At 29.7% G+C, this 23,352-nt stretch overlaps 1 protein-coding gene across 2 annotated transcripts in view; it reads right to left on the bottom strand.

Moving 5' to 3' along the window:
* Positions 1–23,352, bottom strand: part of LOC129959531 (prickle planar cell polarity protein 3-like) — a 206,575-nt gene that overhangs the window by 156,347 nt on the left and 26,876 nt on the right. Inside the window, exon 1 of one of the 2 annotated variants that reach the window (XM_056072408.1) lies at positions 6,169–6,225. The exons of the other annotated variant lie outside the window; for it this stretch is intronic. Within the exon in view, the coding sequence (XP_055928383.1) occupies positions 6,169–6,210 (42 nt within the window). The 5' untranslated portion in view covers positions 6,211–6,225. Of the gene's footprint in view, positions 1–6,168; positions 6,226–23,352 lie in introns of those variants that run through there. 2 annotated transcript variants of the gene reach the window in all.

Genomic DNA, 23,352 nt, shown 5'->3' with positions numbered 1-23,352 from the left:
AATCCGATTTTAAAAATTAAAAAAAAATCTATTTTAATTCCATCTTTGGAAGAATTATTAATACAGAGTGTAATTTAAAAGATTTCTGCTCCTATTTGAACTATTTAACAAATTAAAAATCTGCCAAAGACATTCGCTTTTCAACGAAGGATTCTTTAATCATTTTTTTAATCTGAAACTTGCAAGAAAAGAAAATAATGGGGCTGAAACTTACGAGATAAATTTAATTATCATACCAACCACCTAGTTAATGTAGATTGAATTCTAAAATATTTGATAAAAATGTAAAAGTACATTTTCTAACAAGATATGTAAGTGTTGAAGAATATAAAAATATATAAGTTTAACTTTTTATTATAAGAGCTCAACTCCAATATCCTTATAGATTAACAAAAACTTTTCCCAGCAGCAAATACTAAATTTCCCTAGAACGCTTCATCTTTTTCTCAGATGATGAAACCAAATGATGGTGTTTGCCAAGGAACAAGCCACCCACCGATATTAACAGCGCTTAACCTCACTTCTGCATTAAAAACTCCGCTTGTTTCAGCCCTATATTGAAACATTATGTTTGTGAAAATGGTGGACTTTCTAACAGGTGAGAATTTGAAAATGTTCAAGCGCGTTTACATTATTTTTATACTTTCAGATCTTTATTCTCAATTAATCATTGGGACCAGGCCACCTGGTAATGAGTAAAAGAAAACAATAGACATCAAGACTGAAAAGTAGAAAATAATAGCAATAAAAAAATTTCTACCCTTTACTAAAACTGTAGACCTTTAAACACTGCTTGTAATTCAATTTATTTTTACATTGTATAATTACCCTGTATTGCAATATTATTTTAAATAGTATTGAAAATTTCTTTAAAATAATGTTATTGATGGTAAATGTAAAAAATGTTGCTTTTTTGAACATATGTATAGCTCTATTCATCAATTCAAGTTTTCAAATATAATATTTGAGGAATTATTTAGCTGCAGCTCGTGCAACATTTTCAGAAAGAAAATACTCGGTTACTTCATTGAAAAACAACCAAAGAAAAAATTAATCAAGAATTTTGGACGAAAGACTTTCGTTGAAATGGTCTCATGATTGTGCTGGCGGCGACAGATTTAAAATATCTTGATAACAGAAGCAGTTCCATTTAATATTTGTTAAATTCAACATATAACAGTTCATAAATAATCAGAGTTTCTGAAATGCTCCTTCACTGACGAAACTACTGAACATGTTCCAAGAAATATGTCCATTTTCTTTTGTCAGTCTTGAGTAAGACACTGTTTTAAAAAATTATTTGATAAATAGGGTCTACTAATTACGGAAAGTTGTCAGATTGAAACAGATGAACAGTAAGTAAAGGTATAGAAATGTAATTCTGTATTAACAATCTCTTTTCATCCCAAACAGAATGGTTTAAGGTAGAATTTTAAAATTCAATCAAAAACAAAATTGTCTTGGAATCTATGCAATGAAGCATTAAGCGATAGGAAACATTCACTGAAAGACAAAGAACAAAGAAAAATGAATCAGACTTCAGTAGGAAGTCCTAACATATGGTGAGAAGTTTCAGCATAAACAACTCTTCACCAACGCTCGAATTTACACACTCTCAGAAACAGTTGCCTTTCCAAAAAAAGATTCCACTTATTTCGCTGTTTTTCAGTCGCGAAGCAGAAACTCCAATTTCAATCTGTACACATTGCAAACCGATTTCATTTCCAAAACTTTTACTTAACTTTGCATGTTTCGTGTTTTCCAAAAGAATTAATACATAATCGATTTTTCACTCATTTCCTCATGTAGTAGAGCTCTAAAATTTTGTACAATTATTGTTCCCGATAGAAAAGTACTAAAATAATTTTAGAGCTCTTAATTATATATTAATCATATTAATTGAGATAAAATTCAATATCTCAAAGATGGCATCATCTAGGAATCAAATACAGAAGTATTTATTTTTATATTTCATTAATATTTGTAACTCTGAATTATGATGAAAAAATAAAAATAGGATTATGAATATTATAAAAAATTAGAATTATTTATTAATATTCTAGTTCTTTTATAATATTCATAATCCTATTTTATTATAAGGATAAAATATTTAGCATATTAATTAGGGTTTCCATATTTTTATTCCGATAAAAATAAAAGTAAATTACTGATACGAACTAGAATATTTATTATTATAGTAGAATATAAAATATATAAATTATGTACAAGTTAGAATATTTATTTTTAAAAATCTGGAATATTATATCAATAGGTAATAATCTTCATACTGAAATTTTTTCAGATTATTTAACATATAGAAGTAAAAGAAAGAGAGACAAGTTAGTACAGCAGCTTGCGGAGGACAGTGCAGCCCAAGTTTGGTTACATTTCACCCCGGGTGTGGCTTATAGTTTTACGTCATTTTTTTTCTCTAAGCCATGGTGAAATAAACACTAAAAACAAGAAAATAGCAAATATAAAAAACAAAATGAAAAAGGCAAATATTAATGTATTAAAAAGGAAAATGAATTCTTTTATCAAAAAGTTGGAGATCAAATTAAGAATCGTAAAGGCATAAAGCGCAGAAAATAACAGGAAAAAGATATAAAGCTACAATAAATATCATAAAAAATAATTCTTAAATATCCATTCTATTAAGATTAGAAAATTTTATAAATATGATTACGATTCCAATTTACTGATTTCTGTTCTGTTCTGTTTTTCTTCTTAATGCTTTTGCAATTTTTATCGACCCCGATTTATTAGATATATTTTTTTCCTTTTGAATAACTACACTGATAAAACATTTTTTTTAAAATATATCTATTATTTAAGATGGAAATGAACTCAGTATCTTATGATATCACTTAAATACATAACAGCTACACAACATTATATAAATACAGGAATAACATTAATTGGTTTAAAAACAATTTATTGAACCAAAACGGTACTTTTGAAAAACTAAATAAATGGTAAAACCAAAAATGAATGGTATTATGTATCTGAAAAGCAAAATAAATAACTGTTATCAAAAAATTTAAAGAAAGTTGTTTGTCGTAAGTGAAACGCCAATAATGCGTTCCAGAAACTACAACTTACGTACAAATGTATTTTCGTTCGAATGAATAGCTCTTTTATTCTATACACCGACGGAAATCTTGCTCATAATCCTGTCATAATGAATGTCGGAAATTCTGGGTCTTTCTTTCCTCAGTATAAAAAAAACGAAAAAGTGCTCATGTCCTTTTATCTCAAATGAATCTTTCTATAGGCACCCGTTCAGATGCATTAAGGTGCAGTAATCTCTTTCCAAAATCATTGGAGAGCACTTCGATTTAAATTTAACCTTTATTTCTTCAAAACAAATACAATTAATATGTAATGCACGATGTCTCCATATGACTAGGATAAAAAAAAATGCAAAATCAATTCAGAGCAAGTGTGTTTTTTCTTCTACATACTAAAAAAAGGTGCTAAAAGAAAATTTAAAATGTTACATTAATGTCCCACACCACTTCAGATGGCATTCCACACAGCATTTTATGTATAAGATTCTATTTAAAGTTCACTAGCTCAAATGCAAGAAACCGAGTACGTATAACATTTTCCTATTCATGGTAACCAAGTCTAATGTAAGGTAGGCTAAACAACGAGATCTTACTTTCTCGAATTTATTCAAATTAAAATCACTAGAATACTATTCGTATCATTCTTTTCATGTAGATCAATGGTCTAATTGTTTTTGCAATTAATTAAAACTCGCAGCTCTGGCAAACTTTTTATTATTGCATTGAAATGATGCTAAAATATACTTTTGCGATTTTTTTCACTATTTTGTTTAAATTTTTTCTATGTGGGATGCTGAAACTCTTGAAGTGCATCCATGATAAAACTTCTATAGCGATTAAATTGAAATCAATAAAATATATATGGTTTTAGGTTTTAGTCCAAGTCTTGCTTTACCAACCAGTTGCAATATCAATCTTTAAAAAATTAACCGTTTGAAACAACTAAATAACATAAAATGTACAGTATAATTTTTAAAATTTAATTAATATATCTGAATATTGAGAAAAGAATGCTCTAGAGTAATTTAGAAATGATGCTATAAAATTCAAGAAATGACATATTGAATATATATTCAAACCTGCCTTTATCAAGAGCAAAAACAAAACTTCATTTCAGGATTTTTTTTTTTTTTTGAATGATTGTGTAGCACCCGTTCGATTTTGACACTTCAGGCTTCAAACTTTTTCGCCAGACATGTTATAGCAGATTTAATGAAGGGATATGCTTTAGAACCCAGATCTCACTTATTCGCATGGTAAAATGAATATTTACGATAGAAACAGAGAAGTTGTCCTAAAAATGGATGTACTGTCTAACATGCAACATATTTCTAATGGAAAAAATATATCGTAGCAGAATAATTTTCTCACAACGAAGACAATAATTTTTTATTTAAGAATTTAGATTTAGAAATTGCACAGAAAATCCATATATTAATACATAATAGTCTTAAAATATCTTTATATTTTTATTCTACATTGTGTGTTCAATATTCTCTAGAATACTTATTTATACTACTCTAGAGAAATATCTTTGCCGATTCTGAAATATTCAAAAATATCTTAAATGAATCCTAATACTCCAAATCAAAGATATGATTCTATTTTAATAGCTAGAAATATTTCTGACAGAAAACAGTCATTATCAATAGAATACAAATAAAAAAAAAACTTTTACTCAAATATTATACATTTACATTATAGGAGAGCATCATAAACATCAAAATCTAAGAGGTCATTCGTTAATCCTAAGAATAGATTTATTAAACAACCAAACGCTTTTTTTTTTCACTTCTAAATTAAGTTCGCCACCCACGTTCAAGTCTAGACGATTCGAAAATCTACTTTTTTCTCTCTTCTTCTTACAAATATTTTCAACAGAATTGAATCTATAGAATTTAACTTAAATTGTTAATAAAGTTTTAAACTGGCCCACTAAGTAAAAAATGCATCACTCGAATTTTTCATATAATAAATTAATCTCATGTGGCATCATAAAAATTAAGAATAATAAGGGAATGAATCAAAAAAACAATAATTTTACCCAATGAAAAGAAATACTAAATGGCATCTAAAGTTTTAAGATATTTCAATAGATTCTTTCAAAGACATTGATTTGAAATCTGTCATTATTTATATACTTTGAAATAAAACTGAGACAAATAAAAATAAAAATGGGATACTTTCAAATGTACAAAGCGTTTCTCAATTCTCAAATAACAAATTTTCCATCAAACTAAATCTGCAAGGATATACTGATTCCAAAGTTAAAAAAAGGATACATTTTATCTCAGTCTGAAATTCTTTCCATAGAAAGTATCGATCAATAACCTTTTAGTTCTAATCAGCAGTTTTGCGCCTTACTTAGTTGAATTATTAAAGCACGTTACAGTCACAGCACATTGCAGTCACAGCATTAAATATATTAATTAACAAATATGGATAAAAAATAAAGAAGATCAAACAAATAGCAGTTAAACTCAAAATATGAAATTTTCGAAATTCACATAACTGATGATCATTTTTAATGTATTATTTAACTCTCAAAATGTCAAAAAAAAATTTTTTAAATTATTTCCACAATTGTAATTCTTCGTAAAGTTTCAAAAAATATGTTAAAAATTTGTTTAATCGCTAACATCAGTGTCTCATTTTTAAGACACCTAAAAAAAATTTAATGATAACTAAGACATGTCATTTCTCTTGTTCCACCCACTTCTGAGAAGTATGCCTAACACCAATTCATATATTCTACTGGCACCATTTGATAATTGGAATCATTCCTACCACCAAAAAAAGGCGATAACATGAAAGTAAATTTATCTAATAAGTTAAATGAATTTCCTTTCTTAAATCAAAGAGAATTTCAAAAATATTTTAATTCACCATAAGTAGTGAAAAAAAGGTTTCTACTAATGTCAGGCCCTTAAAAGTTCAATTTATCAAAAGCTATCTATTCCAAAATACAAATGACTCTAATGACGCCTTATTAAAAAATGAAAGGTGTATCATCTAGCAGACACAAGGGATTTTGACAAACAAATATCGCCCATTGTTGGCGCGAGATGTTTGGCGTGAGAAGAAGCAAAGGACTCACCAAGCGAGCCAATATAATGTGGGCCGGATACAAACAACACATTGTGCGCAAGGAGATAATCCATTCTACTCGGCAGCATCCGAACGGAGCGAAGGCAGAAAATATGCTGTCCCATGCTCTTTGCTTACATGCCAACTCCGACGGGTGGGAGGATGGAGATGCACGTGGGATGTTGTGCAAATCCGTCTCTCTCCTGCAACACGTGTGGCGCGTATGCTGCTTCCTGCCACAAATGATACCTTCAAAAGAGGTGGGATAGATTTGCGATGGAAACTACTTTTCCTATTAATTTTTCAGACCACGTATTCAGTTTTTACCCCGAATTGATTGGAAATTAGTTGCTCCAGATTTTATTGGTTCATCTAACAATAAAAAATTGTTCTTAATAAATGAACGTTTTTTGGTGAAATTAAGCTGTATTTCATATACAAATGCAATTTTACGAATTTTTTCTACTATGCTCTTTGCTAAATTTGAAAACACTCGTTAAAAGATCTCTAAGCCTTGACGCTCGCATTTGCACACCGTTATTTCCACAACATCTAACGAATCTGAAACACTATCATGTGAGTAGTGTCATGTAGTAATATATCATAAATACGACAACCAACCCCTATAAAAATATAAAACACTCTTTTTTTCCTATATCTGCTACTCAAATCCTAGACCACTTATGAAAATACAGGAAGCAGATCAACTGTTCATTCTCCTAAAAATTTTTACTAAAACAGTTCCGAGAGGGTCAAAAATTCCCTATGAGTGTGTGTGCAGGTCAAGGAGAAGAAAGATAACAAGACAATATAATTAACAACAATGATTAGAAAAATTCCAGTTTGATTTTCAAATCCTATTGATTATTTCACTTTCTGTGGGCTGTATGCAGTATAATAATCTCCTAATTCTTTCAGACAACATTCCTACTTAGAAATGAGCATGAGCATTTTTTTTTTCGAATTTCAAACTTTTTACACATGTAATCCCTTTTGAAGCGAAATTTTTCCATATAAATTAAGTTGAAAGAAATTTTTGTGGTGCCAAAATAGTTAAAATCAAAGAATTCGATTGTGATAAAATAAAAACAGCATAAATGACCTATCAGGGTAGAAGGTGGATTGCACAAATAATTATTAGGCAGTACAGAAATGATTGACACTCATATAATTATAAGATGGAAAAGAGTTTATTCATAAAGACTGAATATTACATTAATTAGACATACTTTCCATTGAAGTCTATGCCTTTCTGCAATATGGCTGGCAGTTTCCTGATGGCAAAGGCAAATCATTTCGCGAGTGTGTTGATGCACCATCTACGACATTCGCCTGCATTTCCTGTTTCATTGCACTCATTGACTTCGAACGGCATCCTTTATTCCATGCAGTGCAAGCAATTATCTGCGTAAGGCGACGCAATTTTGGTCCTCTTGAGGCGTCAGTACATGAGACACTCGCTGCTTCCTCAAGTTTCAAATTCTGGGGAATATGTGAATTATTTATTGCAAGCAGCCTGCAATATTCCGTTACATTGCAAAAGGCCTGCTTCACACACAGCTCATTAAATGTTATCTTCTGTTCACCAAAATCAAACTCGACTCATCGTCGATGTGTGTGTGTGTGTACAGTCGTACACGGTATTGATGATGGTCCTGAGTTCATATCTTTGACCGAAGTTTCCTGCCCGTAATTGAATTTGACAATCTTGGTCACTTGATTGTCAAATGACCTTGATCCGTGGCTGAAATCAATGGTACTTGATTTCAGCCACGGATAACATAACTATGAATATCACTTCTTGAAATCTTTTTTTAACTCAAAAACTATATTCTTCATACCTGACCGTGATAATCACCTTCCATCTCTGTTATCTATGCCTACAGTATTTGCTACAGGAGGAATAATCGTTTCCCTTTATCCCAAGCTGATAGTACCATTTGTAACACGTAACTCATAAATCGTGGTACATATTTTTCTGTGTTTCGCTGACTTGAGGAATTTATTTATGATGTGAGAGTGCATGCGTTAGTCAATTCCTAATATAAATGTATTAGAAAGGAAAACTGCTTGAAATAAAGTTTATTAATGATAAATTGCAAATAAATCTCGAAATTCTTCCAAGTACTGCATTCTTATGAGCAGAATGTTTAAATCTTGAAATTGATATATCTCACATAAAAAGTAAATTTTTTTTAAGCTGATAAATTTTCAATATATTCAAGTAATGTGTGATACACCAAGATTGTAAAATAACTTTTCTACGCGACGTAAATCAAGTGAATGAGCTGATTATAACACAGCAAATGCAGCTTTAATTAATTGGTATTCAGTTCAAAGCAGATTAGCTCGAAAGTAATCTGCCTTGAATAAACCCAGTAGTATTAAAGCAGTAGTAAACACACTAGTAGGACATTCATACTTCTGGAATTGGAGAATAATCAATGTTCCATAGTATTGATAAAACATCGTATTGTTCCTGATAGGGCGAGTTCTTCGAAAGAATACGGATCAGTTGTAAATGAAGTGGTAAATAAACAGCGTAGATTAATTTTTAGCAAGTCAAGTGACATCTGGTCAAACGCTAGCAATTCCAGTATTCCAAATGTGTTTGGACTGTTAGTACATTTTTTTTTTAAATTAAAAATGAATTTCATTGCTCCATCATATGTTCTATCACCAAACATCCTCAAACGAAGCGCATGACAATTTCCCTTTAAACAATGGGTGAACTAAGATAATTTAGTAACGAAAAGATAGATCTTGTCAAAAAAAGTATTTATTGGAACATTTCATTTTGTGCAATCTTCAAACTTAAGAATCACGCATATCGTCGTAAAGGGTTATCTTATATTTGTTTTATATAAATTTCAAATTTCCCAATGGCAATCTTCATTGTTTTTGCTTCTTTTGAACCATTATTCTCATTCAAAATTTACGGAATATGCAGTTTTATGTAGTTTGAAGCAAAATACCCGGAGATATTGGGGAAAAAAGAGGCATAGGGCTTTGTCTAAATGTACATAAATGTAGAAAATAGGTCATTACTAAAACTTTAACATTTCATTCATTCTTATATGAATTTTACATTGCATTATTTGATGCGTTCGCTTAAAAGGGCCTTATAGCTGGAAGTTCGTTTTTTTTCTCTTGATATGCAAATTTACGAAGACTCACATATTCGATATTTCATTATATTATTCTTAAGTTTTTTTTATAATATACTAAGAATATATTATATATTTATATATTAATATATTTATATTATATATATTTATATAATATTATATATTAATATATTTTTAGAAAAATATATACTATCTCGAAAAAGTTAAATAGTTGGTATGAAATCAAAAAATGTTTTATCACAATTATTTTAGAGTAACGAAAAATGATACCTAGAGGTTGATATGGAAAATTTCTTTATGAATATATATAATTTTTATGGTGAAGTATTTCGTAGAATCAATATTTCACTAAGTCCTTTTCATTATTATTATTTTATGAATCAAGAATTTCTCAAAACTTTCTTCCATCCTAATCATTCTCTATCCTTTCTGATGCGTTATCTATAAAACAATTTTATTCAAACACTAAAGAATTGATTCTGTTTACTGAATCGATTATTCGCTTCCTCTCCGCTTCTTGTAATATAAAACTTCTTGCATACAAAAACTTAAACAGCATAGCAGAAAATTAACTAATCATGTGAGAAAATTACTCAAAATTGACTTTGTTTTGAAGTCAATTTTGGTAAGGTGTACTTCGTGTTCGACCTGACCTAGTATCTACAAAACAGAAATATTTACTTATTTTCATCTCGGTATGTGAATTTTGTGGTTGAATAAATGAATCTTTAATGCTTGAATGAAAAATGAGAACATTAAAGATTCAATACTTTCGAGACACTAAAATATCATTTAAATCTGAATGAACTCAAGAAATTCTTTTCTCATGCACACATAAAAGAAGAAAAAAAAATTCAGATATTCCAGTATTCTGAAATTTCTAGGCATTAAAGTTGAATGAAGATTCGTTTCGTCATCCGCATTTGTGTTTCAATAATAGAGCTCCAAACATCTCTTCTTTAATTATTAGACAGGAATTCAATAGAATATTGAAATGAAGCAGCAATAAATGCTAAACAAAAAGAAATTTAGAGAAATATATTTATTTGGAAAATAAATATATTTATCTAAAATGCTACGAATCTTCATTGTTTCTTTATTGAAACATTACAGACTCGATACTTTCGATAAATCAAAATATCATTTTCAATTTGAATCGATGGAAAAATTCCTATTCTCATGCACACGGAAAAGGAAAAAAAAATAGCCAAGAGCTATTTTTTAAAGGCATTAAATAAAAATTATTTAATTAATCACATTCGAATTTTCTGAAGATTCATTTCATGAATATAAATTTTCGAATTAATAGATCTTCAATATGTTTTTGCTAAAAGAAAAAACAGAAGTCTTATCTTCTTGAGTCTTTGATTAAAATCTGAAAAAATTACATTATCATCAAAGTATGCTATACTAGAAACTACTGGATTCGTGGAAAATTTTCCAATCGTAGTCGCATATATTTGCTTAAAAATTGCAATCTCTAAAAAAATGTATTATCTTGTTACAGGCAATCATGCAATGGGCAGACAGCCCTATGACATAGGAACCTTTTGAATTTCTTCAGTGTTCAAGTCCTGTATTATGAAATCTGTAGTGGAAATTGTGATTTCTGTAATGCTTTCGGTTAACTGACTTGGCCAATTGCGTGTGCATCGTCATACTGCAGCTGGTGGCAAATGTTTGAAGAATTGTTCTTCTTTTTTTAGCTAGGTAAGAATTAAACCCGAATCGTCCAAACTTTTTGAAAAGCAGCGCGATGTATCATAATAGATGCCACTTGCAATGATCACTTTGGATCCACAAATGATCAGCACAAGCAAAATGTCTTAAAAAATACAACTATTTCGTAGGAATACAAGAGCACCAGAAAATAGACTACGCGTCATCATCCGTACTATTGAATCGTTTTAATTACGTCGACACGTTTTACAGTATTAAATAAAATTCATATGTATTTAATTTTTAAAACTCTATTTAAAAATTATCAAAACGAACATGTTTTTTTTTTTTTTTTTTTTTTTTTTTTTGAATTATCAAGCAGTCATTGGATAAACCGATCATATGAATAATGTTCATCAAAAGATTCAAAACACTATTGGAATATTCTTACTTGGGACACTTTGGAATAATCTTCTTCAGTCTTCTGACGAAGTAATGGTCCACTCACACATCCGTCTTTGTTATTTTGATAACTCTTTCCTTCCGTATTCCACGTCTCCATCCTTTCCACGTCGATTTCAAATTGTTATTCTTATGAACTACAGATTCAGTATCATTCCTACATTTCAGCAATTAATTAAGAAAAAGTTGAGAAATTTTCGACACGTTTGCAACTTTCTGTTGATTTGATCTGGGAAATTGATCACACTGTTTCAGAAGATCGGATTTTTTCTTTCGGTACAACACGCAGAGTGTGCTCATTCCTGAAGTTAAAAGGTATTTTGGTCACAGCCGTTAGCTCATTGAATGGAAGGAGAGAGCTGATTCATTGAAAATAACGATCTAAAAAAATCTTTTGTGTGAGTGTATGCCTTTGACCTTATTGTCGATCTCAGACTTTCCCTTCCGAGCACCAAAATTGATCACAGGAGGCGAACTGCTAATCAATAAAGCTGGCGGATTTCATTTGCATTTAGATACAGGAGATTTGTTCGCCACTATTTTGATCGGTACAACCGATTGAATGTTACATCTATGATCACGACAAGCGGCAGCTTAATACCTCGCCTTTCACAATTCTAGGAATGTGGGCATAAATATATAGTATGTTCCAGCCTAACGCCCTATTAGACATTCCTTGACCAATGTGTGAATTGGAGGCATGTCATCTAGAGACTTGAAAAAAGAACTAACTGAGAAGGGAAAAAATTATTTTGATCATATGTAAAATCTTAGAATACAAGAAATAGCAGGAAAGGATTTCATTTTAGGATTCAAGTAAAAAATAATTTACAATAAAAATAATATTTCTTTCATTTAATTTCATAATGGAAATATTAAAGTTCATCTTCGAAACTTGATTCAAATATATACTTATAAATATAACTTACTCTGTATTATTAAATATAAGTGTGGTTAAGCAATATTTGAATTTGAATTGCGAAAATCTTAGTTTTTGGAAAAATATAAAACGTCTTCAAGTTTACATCTTTTTCACTTTCATTATTCACTTCGAGTATTTTATTAATTCTATCCTAAATTTTTTTAAGGGCACGTCGCGACACCTTTTTTTTTGGGGGGGGGAGAGGGGGGAGAAAATTTTCCGCTGAATTTTTTTAAGGTAATTCTTCTAAATATCTTCTATTCTTGCGATTTTGAAGAGGATAATTTTCAGAATTTTGCTCTGATTCAGACAATACGAACAGCAAAGCCACTCTAAAAACTCTTGATGCTGGAAACCTTTTCCGACAGAAGAAAAGAAATATTTTACTAAATTTGGAACTTTCCAAAAATGGCTAGTGTAACTAAACCTGCTTCATATCAACCCTATACTAAAAAATCGTAAAAAGTATGATTTATATGCCATAAAAAACTACATTTAAAATGAATTGACCATATGCAAATTAATAGTAACATGAAAAGAAATTTGTATTTTATAGTGACCAATTTCTTTCTATGCCACATTTAGAAGAAATCATCGGGCATACGCGTCAGTTTCTACAGATAAACCCAGGCTAATAAAGTGTTAATTAAATAGAACTTTTAAGAATGGGAAAAGAGGTATTTGAATTTTAAATTATCTGAATATGATCCATTTTTCTCCTGCCGTAAGAAAAATAAAATGTCTCTAATGTCTAATTTACGGTTCAATCATAATATCCAAAATTCCACAAAAATTTTTTAGAATCGAACGAGATTACATAAATTGCATTTATCATAAAAAATTACGAATAATATTTGAATAATAATAATATAATATTCGAAATCTAGCATTCTCAACAGTAAGATAGCATGAAGAGGATAGAGATATGCATTCGTAGTCTAAACAAGAACAGCCTTAATAATAATCAGAGCAAAAATATCATGTCTTCAAGAATAGTCATTTTTGACAGAAGCAAAGTTTTCACAGTCAATTATTTTTAAACGGGAGAACTGAAAATAACATATTTTGTCTTGATATCTTTCAAATACTTAGAAAGATAGCTTCCGATAAAATGCAAAATTTAAAGCAAATTTATTAGGTAAATTATCTCAATAAATATTTATGGGGAATCATTAAAATCTTGTTTGTAATACTGATATGATTATATAATCGGGAATAGTATATGATCCAAAACTAAGCTATTAAAAGCATGTCAGTTACTACATAAATTTGGGAAGTTATCCACATTGGAATCCCTCAGAATATAACAAATTCTGAAATGTAATTAATTTTTATGTTCAGTGTTTCTATTATTCATTAAATATTCTTATTAATAGCCATTTTAGATCCTCCAAATCCAATGATGTATTGTAAAAGAAATCTTTTAATTCCATAATGGAGAGATGCCCTGGATTTTTACTGAGGCATATGAATTCTCCTAGTTGGCGCATTCTCATTTAGTGTGTTTTTTACTTGTAATTATGCTTTTTCTTGTAAAATGTTAAATCTTGTTACTATTTTAACGCTGATTGGAAGAAGAAGCACGTTCATTGTAAACTGCAGTACAGAAGATGTAAAATGCGCTATTATTCTTGCTCAGCAGTTTAGTAGCTGTAACACAATACCTGCAACTTCAGCTTCCGCTCGTGAAGGTACATGACCAATCGTGAAGAGTTTTAGTGATGACTCAGCTGTTACAGACACTCCCTAGTCAAAGTTGAATTAAAAACTGCAAAATAACTTCATTCTTGTGGAAAAGGTGAAATTAGAAGGATTTTCATTGTAGGTAACTGACTTTTGACGCTAATTTAAATTCGGTCTCAAATGAATTTGTTACTGTTTGATGTCTACCAACATTAGTTCCATTTAATGGTAATCCCATTTAATTACTGTATTTAGTTCAGTTTTGTTTTTAAGTTCTAAATTTCGTTTTAATTGAAGTATAAAACTATATTAATACAAACGAAGCGCAACAACAAAGCAAACAATACACAAATTCATTTTGAAAATTAATAATCTTGTAACGATTATTGCAATATCTAAAATGATTTTAAGTTTCACGAATAATTTATTCCGGCTGAGTTCTAAAGAATATTAACTCAGTATGAGAGACTAATAATACAAAAGATGACGCCAAAGGAGCAGCATTGCATTGGAAATGCAATGCTATAAAATAAATCTAGCAACCTAGTTTAGTTTATAAATCAGTCCTTCCGAAGATAACTAATATATGACTTAATGTCTTTTTTAATGACTTACTAAGGTTGTTTATCAAATCACGAATCTGGAACAGTTAATAAATTGTCTATTTAAAAACTGTAGAATAGGACGCTAGCGCGATTAATACCACTCTGTGTCAGCAAAAAGTCAAAGAAAGTAAACAAAGAATCTTGGGGAAAAGTAATAAGCTTAGGATTTCCATCATCAAAATCTGCTGAAAGTGCTGCCAAAATGAAACCGAAGAAAGAAAATTCTTTTAAAAGTCGTCATGCGAAAGAAGGAACAACAAGGTTGGGCCAAATGACTCTTATGCACCTGGTCCGACATCTCAAGAAAAAAGAAGAAAAAAGACAGTGGGACAGAAAGTATAAATTTGTTGAAGTCAACAGAAATGCTCAGAAAAGGAACTCGAGATAATCTATTTGCTCTAGCAACAAAACAGTTCCGTTTTATTATTATTATTATTATTATTATCTGAAAGTATGTTTTTTAATATAATCTAAATATCTCTAAAGGCTGCAAATAGAAACTATAATGAGATAAAGAATTCCATTTATTTACATTCCTGAAATGCGTAATATCAACAGCATTGCCACAATTGATTAACTAACCAATAGAATCCAATTCATGGTAAGTGGGAGATAAAGGCTTTTAGCACGAAATATTCTTTTTTCTATTGATTTCTCAATAAAAACACATTTTTATTTTTGTAAAGTTTTCGTTTGAATTAATTTCTACTTTTATTTTTTTTAAACTAAAAGTCCTTTTTTTAAATAAAATAGAAACTTCAAATGAGTTTTTTTCTCCCAAAATCACTATTAAGTAACGCCACTAGTACGAAATTCAGATTTGATTAAATCACGGATCAATTGCTAAATAAGTTCTAAAAACAATATATTGTCGTAGAGAATATGCAATTATTCACAGTTTTAAAACTCTAACATTAACGAGTGAAAAATCATTTGCAAAATTCCATCTTACAAACACAAAAGAAGTAAAGTTAAATAAAAATGTGAAAAAAATATAATCTTCTGGAACTCAATCTCAGGTTCCTAGGTTCCTTCCTATTTCGCATCTCCTTTTTTCAATTCCTACCATTAGTTCACACTATCCCTATATATATTTAAATATCTTGTTCAAATTTTCAATCGTCAATAAAATACTTTTTATTCATCCACTCAAGTTCAAATACATTTTTTAAATTTAATTAATTTTTATTACTTTAAATACAGTTTTAACAGTTTGTAATAAAAATTGATATCAACAGGCAGTAGCTCAATCAGTAAAATGCAAGGATTTCAGTATTTTTCACGTGAAGGTGAAGAATGCGAGTTCAATTCTTGCGAAAATCAATAATTTTTTGATAATTATTTAATAAAAATTAACTAAAATAAAATTTTTCTTTCTTGATCTAGGTAGGAATTGAATTTAAAACAATTTATATTACTTGTTCCTTCAATGTTCTCAAAGTCGTTAGCAGGAAAAATATTTGAGAAGACTATGAAATTCATTACTGGAAAATCCTTGATTCGTCAAATTTTAATTTTTAATGAAACATTATTTTGATAACTTTGATTGCTCAGATAATCATGGTATCACAATACAAAGGAATACTTAGTCGATACTGTTTGTTCTCCACAAATGGATTTTTGTACGAATTATAAATTGATTGAGATCTTAGAGATAAATTTCTTTTATTAATGATCTTTAATTTCTTTAAAATTAATAATATTAAAATATGTACCTACCACAAAATGACCATTTTCAAGAAAATTTTGTTTATTTGTTTTCTATTAAAGTTCACGGATTTAAGATTCAGAAAATGTTTTACTTTTGTGTTAAGACAGTAAAGCAAAGATATTGAAAAATTATAAACTGAAACGAAGCATTTTCGAAGTTGAAACTAAGTTATAGAAATACTAGTATTGTAACTAAATAATTGTTTCTTCACTCTTTATCAATGTGATGTAAGTTTATTTTTTAAATATAGAAATAACTTTTATATATTATAGTTTTAGGCTGGTACAGATTAAAGGCTAGGTGCACGAGACGGGCGCCAGGGGTCCAAAACGAAGCTTTTTTTAATGTGATATATTATGTCCTTCCTATTCACTCCGCTTATTTTATTCAATCTGGTCATTAACGGCTAAAAGCCCGAGAAGTGATCAGTGGCACATTGATAGTAGTTAGATAAGGCCACACCTACTGAATGTCCGTAATTGAGAAGACGATTCTCTTCCCGGCTTCCAGAGAGAAATTCTAATCCAAAAAGGTTGCTAATGACTTTTCCATCATGTTCAGGAGGTAAGTAGTTGCTATCAATGTATTTCACGCCGCTAATCGTATTTCGAGCATTATGACGCTAATCTGACTGCCTTTTAAATTTGGATGTGTTAACACATAATTCACTGGTTGTGTTTCATGAGTCATTCGGATTTTTTTTTTTTTTTTTTAATATTACGTTCAATTTAAAAGATTTTCAGAAATGTTTTAATTGGTGAATTTTTTAGATAAAGGAAAAATATATTAATTTATCGTGATTGGTTCATATTAAATACATACATACTCACATTTGTATATAAAAGTGATTTATGAAAACATATGTTTGCATTTCAATATATAAAACTGCTTTTTCTTTTATTTCATAAGCCAAGATTTTCAAATGAATTAATTTTATAATAGAGTCAAATGGATCATTCTTAGAATAGGAATCAAAATGACCAATCATCTTCGAAGGATTACATAGGTAAGTAGCAATTATAAGGTTAAACATCATGTTTGCAATTCTTTATAACGCTGAAGTTGCAGTAAAAGGAGTTTTTTCAATTGACCAATTTTATCTTTAAAAATCGTTAAAAAAAAATTTAAAAAAATTAAAACAATAGAAAGGCTGTTTTGTTAAATTATTTTCTACCTTCTGATTAAATTATTACCTACCTTCTTTCTATTTTCTGATTTTCTATCTTATTTAGAAAACTTTTGCAACTATCATCGTCTATTTATCTCTAATAGATAAAAAGCTGAATCGCATTTCATTCCTTCTAGGGACACCCTGCATATTAGATAAAAGCCGGATATCACGAAAGAGGAGTTAAGTGAGCGCAAATTTTATTAATATTTATTAACCTTTATTTATATTAAACGATGTCACTCATTTAGTGACATAATGATCGGATGCCATGGATTTCGCATTTTTAATCAAATTATCGAAGTATGCCAATTTATATTAAATCGGTAACGCTATGCATTTTCCACTTAGTTACCTGGCACAGTTTTTGAGATAACAAGATTTATCACTATGGGCGCTGTAACTGTTCTCAGATGATTGCACAATGTGAAAGAATAATTAACTATTATTTCCACAATTCCAGCATTCTTCATGCAAGCCTTATTTCACATTTAAAAAAAATGCTAAATAGCAGTGTAAATAAAAGTGAGTCTGTGTAGTCTGATTGTAATTGCTGGAACCGTTGAGAACTCTTAACATGCTAATAACACTAATAAAACCAGAAGTTGCGATGTAGTTATAAAATAGAATAAGACAACTAAGAAATCCATTGCAGAGTTGACTGTATTGACGCATGTGGCGTGACAAAAATGATAAAAACAAGGCTAATAATAATAATAAAAAGATTTATTCTGCTATAAGAAAAAGCATTGAGTTGCCTCACTACTAACAGTACAGCATCGCGTTCCGGTCCAAATCTGATTCTGGCGGCTCAAGAACCCGCGCATTTACAAAAAAAAGTGTAACCCTAGTTTGGAAGTTCGCCCGCTTGGCGCGTTGGCAACAAACTACAAACAGAAATGTAAACAGAAGTTTAGTAACAGTGATACATAAAGCAGAATGTCACTTATAGGTAAATTTGTTTTCAAAAAGCTGCATTCAATTTAAGATCAATTTTAAACAAAAATCAAATTAGAAGATACAAAGGTAACTAACGGGATTGACCATCCCTTCGACTTTTCCATACAAGCACGCAATTGTGTTATGGTTCATGGTACATTGATCATAATTGAACTTGTTTAATCTCTTTGCACAAAATTTGACGCAATATACATTTGTGATATTAATATTTAGTAACCCTATTCGCTTTTTGAGTCATCACGCACACAGACACAGTCAAACTGTTGACGGATTTGATACATATCTATGAATTTTGAGATAAGAACCACAAGCCAAATGTCATATATCTAAGCATATCTAAGCTATTGCGGAGGATTTTTTTGAATCATCATGTTTACACTCTCAAGACAGATGGACATCTTTCAATCGAATTTCGTCCTTATTTAACAGAAATTTACAATTGTGATTAAAAGATTCAATTTGACCCATGTTGCTTGTTCCATTTTTGAGTAATCCTGCTCATAGAGATATAATCTCAAATGCATAAACATCAAATCCAAAGAGATCTTCAATATGAAGATTCTTTTCCCGAGGTCCAATTTTTTGATGAATTCATAAATTTCTCATAAAAACAAAAACGAAATGATAATGTCTAAAAATTGTTGCCTAAATGCATAACTAATCTAAGCTGTATCATATTTATGCATAAAACGCTTTTTAAAATAATTAAAGTTTTTTTTTTTTTTATTCTTTCCCTTTAGTCAATTCTCGAGATTAGAAGCACACACAATGGCAGTTTAAGAGCTTTGAGCAAAAAGTTAAAAATGACTAAGTTTATGACAGTCAGCCTGAATTCTATTGCGTTTTCTCTATTCTAATAACAATGGTTATTTTCCGTTTTAGCAAATTTGGAATGTTTTCACTATTATGTGGTGTAACCATATTTTTATTTTTTTTTTAAATTCTGCGTTTTCACTTTATTGCGGCATCGTGAGGGCGTATACTTAAATTGTACTCTGCAAGTTTCAATATTTTTTGGAGTTCATTTTTGTAAATACAGAATTTAATTTTTATTTCTTCATGTACCAAATATAATACATCTTCCCGCATTAATAATTTTTTAGCAGAATGGCAACGCAGTCAACATCGAATTTGATAGGTTTGCATGGTTAAAATAGCAGACTCTAGAAGTGCTTATTTTTCACTGTGAACCCCTGAACATTAATCTTTTTTATCCTTTGTAAGTTTAGAAAAGATTCATTATTTCTAGGCAATATAAATCTTCTCTCTTTCAATGTAAGATTGACTAATACGCTTTATTTTCTAAAGCTTAGTCTGTAGTTAAATCCAAATACAAAAGTGCTTCTGAACTTCAAAAATAGTGCATTTCTAAGTCAAAGTTTAAAATCAACGTGCTTCTTCTCTATTTAAGACACGTACACCGTTACAGAGACAGATAATTTAATCAAAGGTAGAAAAATAATCCCAATGATGATATTTTTAATAAAAATGAGTTAGTCTTATGTCCTTCCTTTGAGAAATAAATCCCCCACTGAGGAAACAAAAGTCTTCTTATGACACAAATGTAAAGATGTTTGGTTTTCACAAGATCAGGAGGCTGCAATAATTTGTTTCACCAGTTATGTCGTTTATTCTGAAACCTTCATTTAGATGGGTTGACCCATTCGACACTGAGGGTATTTGCAAAAACTGCAGGGTTTTTTTTTAAACATTTAAATGAAATAGTATAATAATAAAAGAAATCGACGATTTCTCAAAGTTTAAGAACTGTAATGAGATCGTATGTTGTTCAATCAGAATTTCCAATATTCGTTTGAAAATATATTCAAGAAATTGAGGAGAATTCAACATATTTAAAAAAAGTGCAAAGTTTGCATCGAATTTTTTTATTACTCATTTTTTAGCCGTTCTTTTCTTTACTTTTCAATTATAAGATTGTAACAAAATTTCGAGGATAGATATGGACGGTCTCAAAATTTGTCTTTCTCAACAGAATTTTCCAGAAAAAAGGTCAAAACTACAGTAGAAATGAAACTAGCTATCTTCTGCTCACAAACCCATTTTTGTTTTAAATAGAGGACTTTTTATCTTAAATAAAAATATGGCATTTCTTCAGACATAAATGCTTATTACTTGATTTTGATATTCAGCGAACCAATTTTTAACGATTTCAATTTTTCCGAGAGAAAACTTTTGGCATATCTCAACATCCATGATGCATATCAGGAATTATTGATCAGGAATTGAATTTAAAATTCCGTAAAAATCAAAGAAGACTGTTCACTCATTTTTTGAAAATGCACACTGCAATAATACTTGAGACACGCGAGAAAAGATTAAGAATCCAATGAAACATGTTTTAATTAAACAACATTTGAATTCGTCATATGACGAAAAATAATCGTTTTCGAAGATATATAACTAAATTGACAAACTGCGAAAATATTCGCACAGATTGTATTATCCAGAATTAAGACAGAAAAAATATCTATTTCTCTTACTGGTTCATATTATATGCAAAAGGGATATGCAGTCCAAAAACTGACTCTTTTAAGTTTCTCTATTCATCGTCATTATAATAATACGATAAAGAAAATTTATGCACTAACATAGAATTTCGATTACAACTATAGTACGGCGAGACATTTGGAAACCTCCTTTCCATGCATTAAAGACGTTTCTAAATCACTTTTTGCCAACACGTGATAAGTCTAAATAATGCCCACATAGTCCAGAGAAATGGGAAGGGGTAACTGTGAACTAGGTGCTATAGTTATAAATTAAGTTTAACGTTTCAACAGTTTTAAGAAGTTCATATATCAGTTGAAAGGGTAAAGTCCATCTACTATCTTGATACATCACAATAGAATAAAATAGAAAATTTAGAGCAGAAATGGTAAAATTGGTACCCATTTACCCAACTGTTCTATATTCCACAACAAGATCAAACTTAGCAGATGGTTTAGAATAATGATATTGTTATTTCTCAAAGATCTGTAATGTGTTTAAATTTTCACACCCAAGAATGTATTTATATGAAAAATATATTTCAGTTGTGTAAATGCAGACATCTTTTGAAGGAGATGCCCACATTTTTAATTAAATTTATTGAAATAGATGATTTAGTAAATTAATCAATGTTCTTGAGTAGTAATTTAAGCTATCCTGTCCTTAATGGGTCAAAGGGCACGGAAGGGAATAGAAACCTGAAAAAGAGAAAGCAGAAATTGGAAAAGGAATTCCCCTCGTTTTTGCTACCTTTGAGTGGCTGGCAATGCTAAGTTCATTTTAATGTTCAGACAAATGAAAGTTTAATTTTGAAAGGAAAAAATTAGAAGTTCGCGTAAGATGGTTTATTTTTAAAAATTAAGCAGCGTTAAAAAGAATTTATTTTGAGGGTTGCTACAAATGTATGCAAAATAAATATGACACATTTTAAATCAATTATTATGCTAAACCCCAAAGAAATGATTGAAGTAAACACACTTAGACTGAAAGAGGAGAATGAAATACAATTCATTAACTCAGCATTTTGAGATAACTCAGCTGACTCAGTTTCTAGTAGAGGCATTCATCAATATGATTTTTCATATCAAAAGATATAAACTATAAAAATAGCAAATAACTATGTCCATAATCAACTCCATATTAGAAAAAAAATCATAATATATGCATATTTAGTACACTTTACGTGCAAAACAGACAAAATGAAAAGAGTTTAAAAAGGCATTTAAATTTAGAGTAAAGAATAATAGCCTATTTGACTCCCTCGAAAGTCTATGCGGTTAGTCCAAAAAACAAAGAGAAGATTAATGTTTTTAATATATTAATAACTATCAATTAATACATAATATTGATTATCCATACATAATGACCACGGGAACAAAAACGATACTACGAGTAAGTAGTTTAATAACCAAAAGGAATATAACTATTTTCATTAAAATTCAAAAAATGAGAAAATATCAAAAAATAGATTTAATCACATTGGCATCTGAGCAATCCATTTTTAAAGTCATCAATTTTATCATGATTTTTATAGCTTTTTTTCTCTCCTTGGACGGTTTTAACCTTTATAACTAAAGAAAAATTCAACCTTTAGAACTTCCCTGAATATGGGCAGGAGAAAGCGACATGGCCTTGAAGGCTAAACGGGTTTTCGGCATCATTTGTAACGAAATGGTGTCTGATATGACGAAACAACTTCTTTTATTTCGTTTAATTCTTTCTCGTCAAATGATGTGTTTTCGTCATCTATTCGGTTCAGACAGAATTGGTGTGCTTCCGTATACTCATCTGATTTCAGCCGATCATCAAATTCGAAAGAAAAAAAGTAAAACTACTAATTTAAAAAACATTTATACTGTTAGTTTCTCAACCGTACCAAATAAATAGCAGAAGACAACCAAAATTATACAAAAATTGATTCATTTAACAGTAAAAAAGAAAAAGCGATGGAAAATTTGAGAACAGTTGGTTTTGTAAATTTTTTAGAATTCACCAGGAATTTTCAATGTTTTTTACTGTTACCCATTGCTGTTTCTGTTATTGCTTTAGTTTCTATAAGTATTAAAATTTATTGGAATTATTTTCTGCGCTTTCTCAGAGTTTTCGGCATACTTTTTTTTAGTTTGATCCAAATGCTAATTGTAAATAACAGTAGCAACATTAACTATGATTATGACCATGGGTCATAATGTCCCCAGTAATAAATGTAGTGCTTCAAAAGAAATGAACCAAATCTTCCAGTTTTATTCTCCAGATGCCATTGACAAATGCAGCTAGATTTTCATATTCACCCTCATAGTCCTCTAATATACATACATATATCATTTGACGCCCCTCATAATACATATCATATTCACATGTACAGTATACTATTAAAATGGACGGAGT

Source organism: Argiope bruennichi, chromosome X1 (genome assembly GCF_947563725.1).
Source record: "Argiope bruennichi chromosome X1, qqArgBrue1.1, whole genome shotgun sequence".
Lineage (NCBI taxonomy): Eukaryota > Metazoa > Arthropoda > Arachnida > Araneae > Araneidae > Argiope > Argiope bruennichi.
This window is presented reverse-complemented; position numbering and strand designations above follow the sequence as displayed.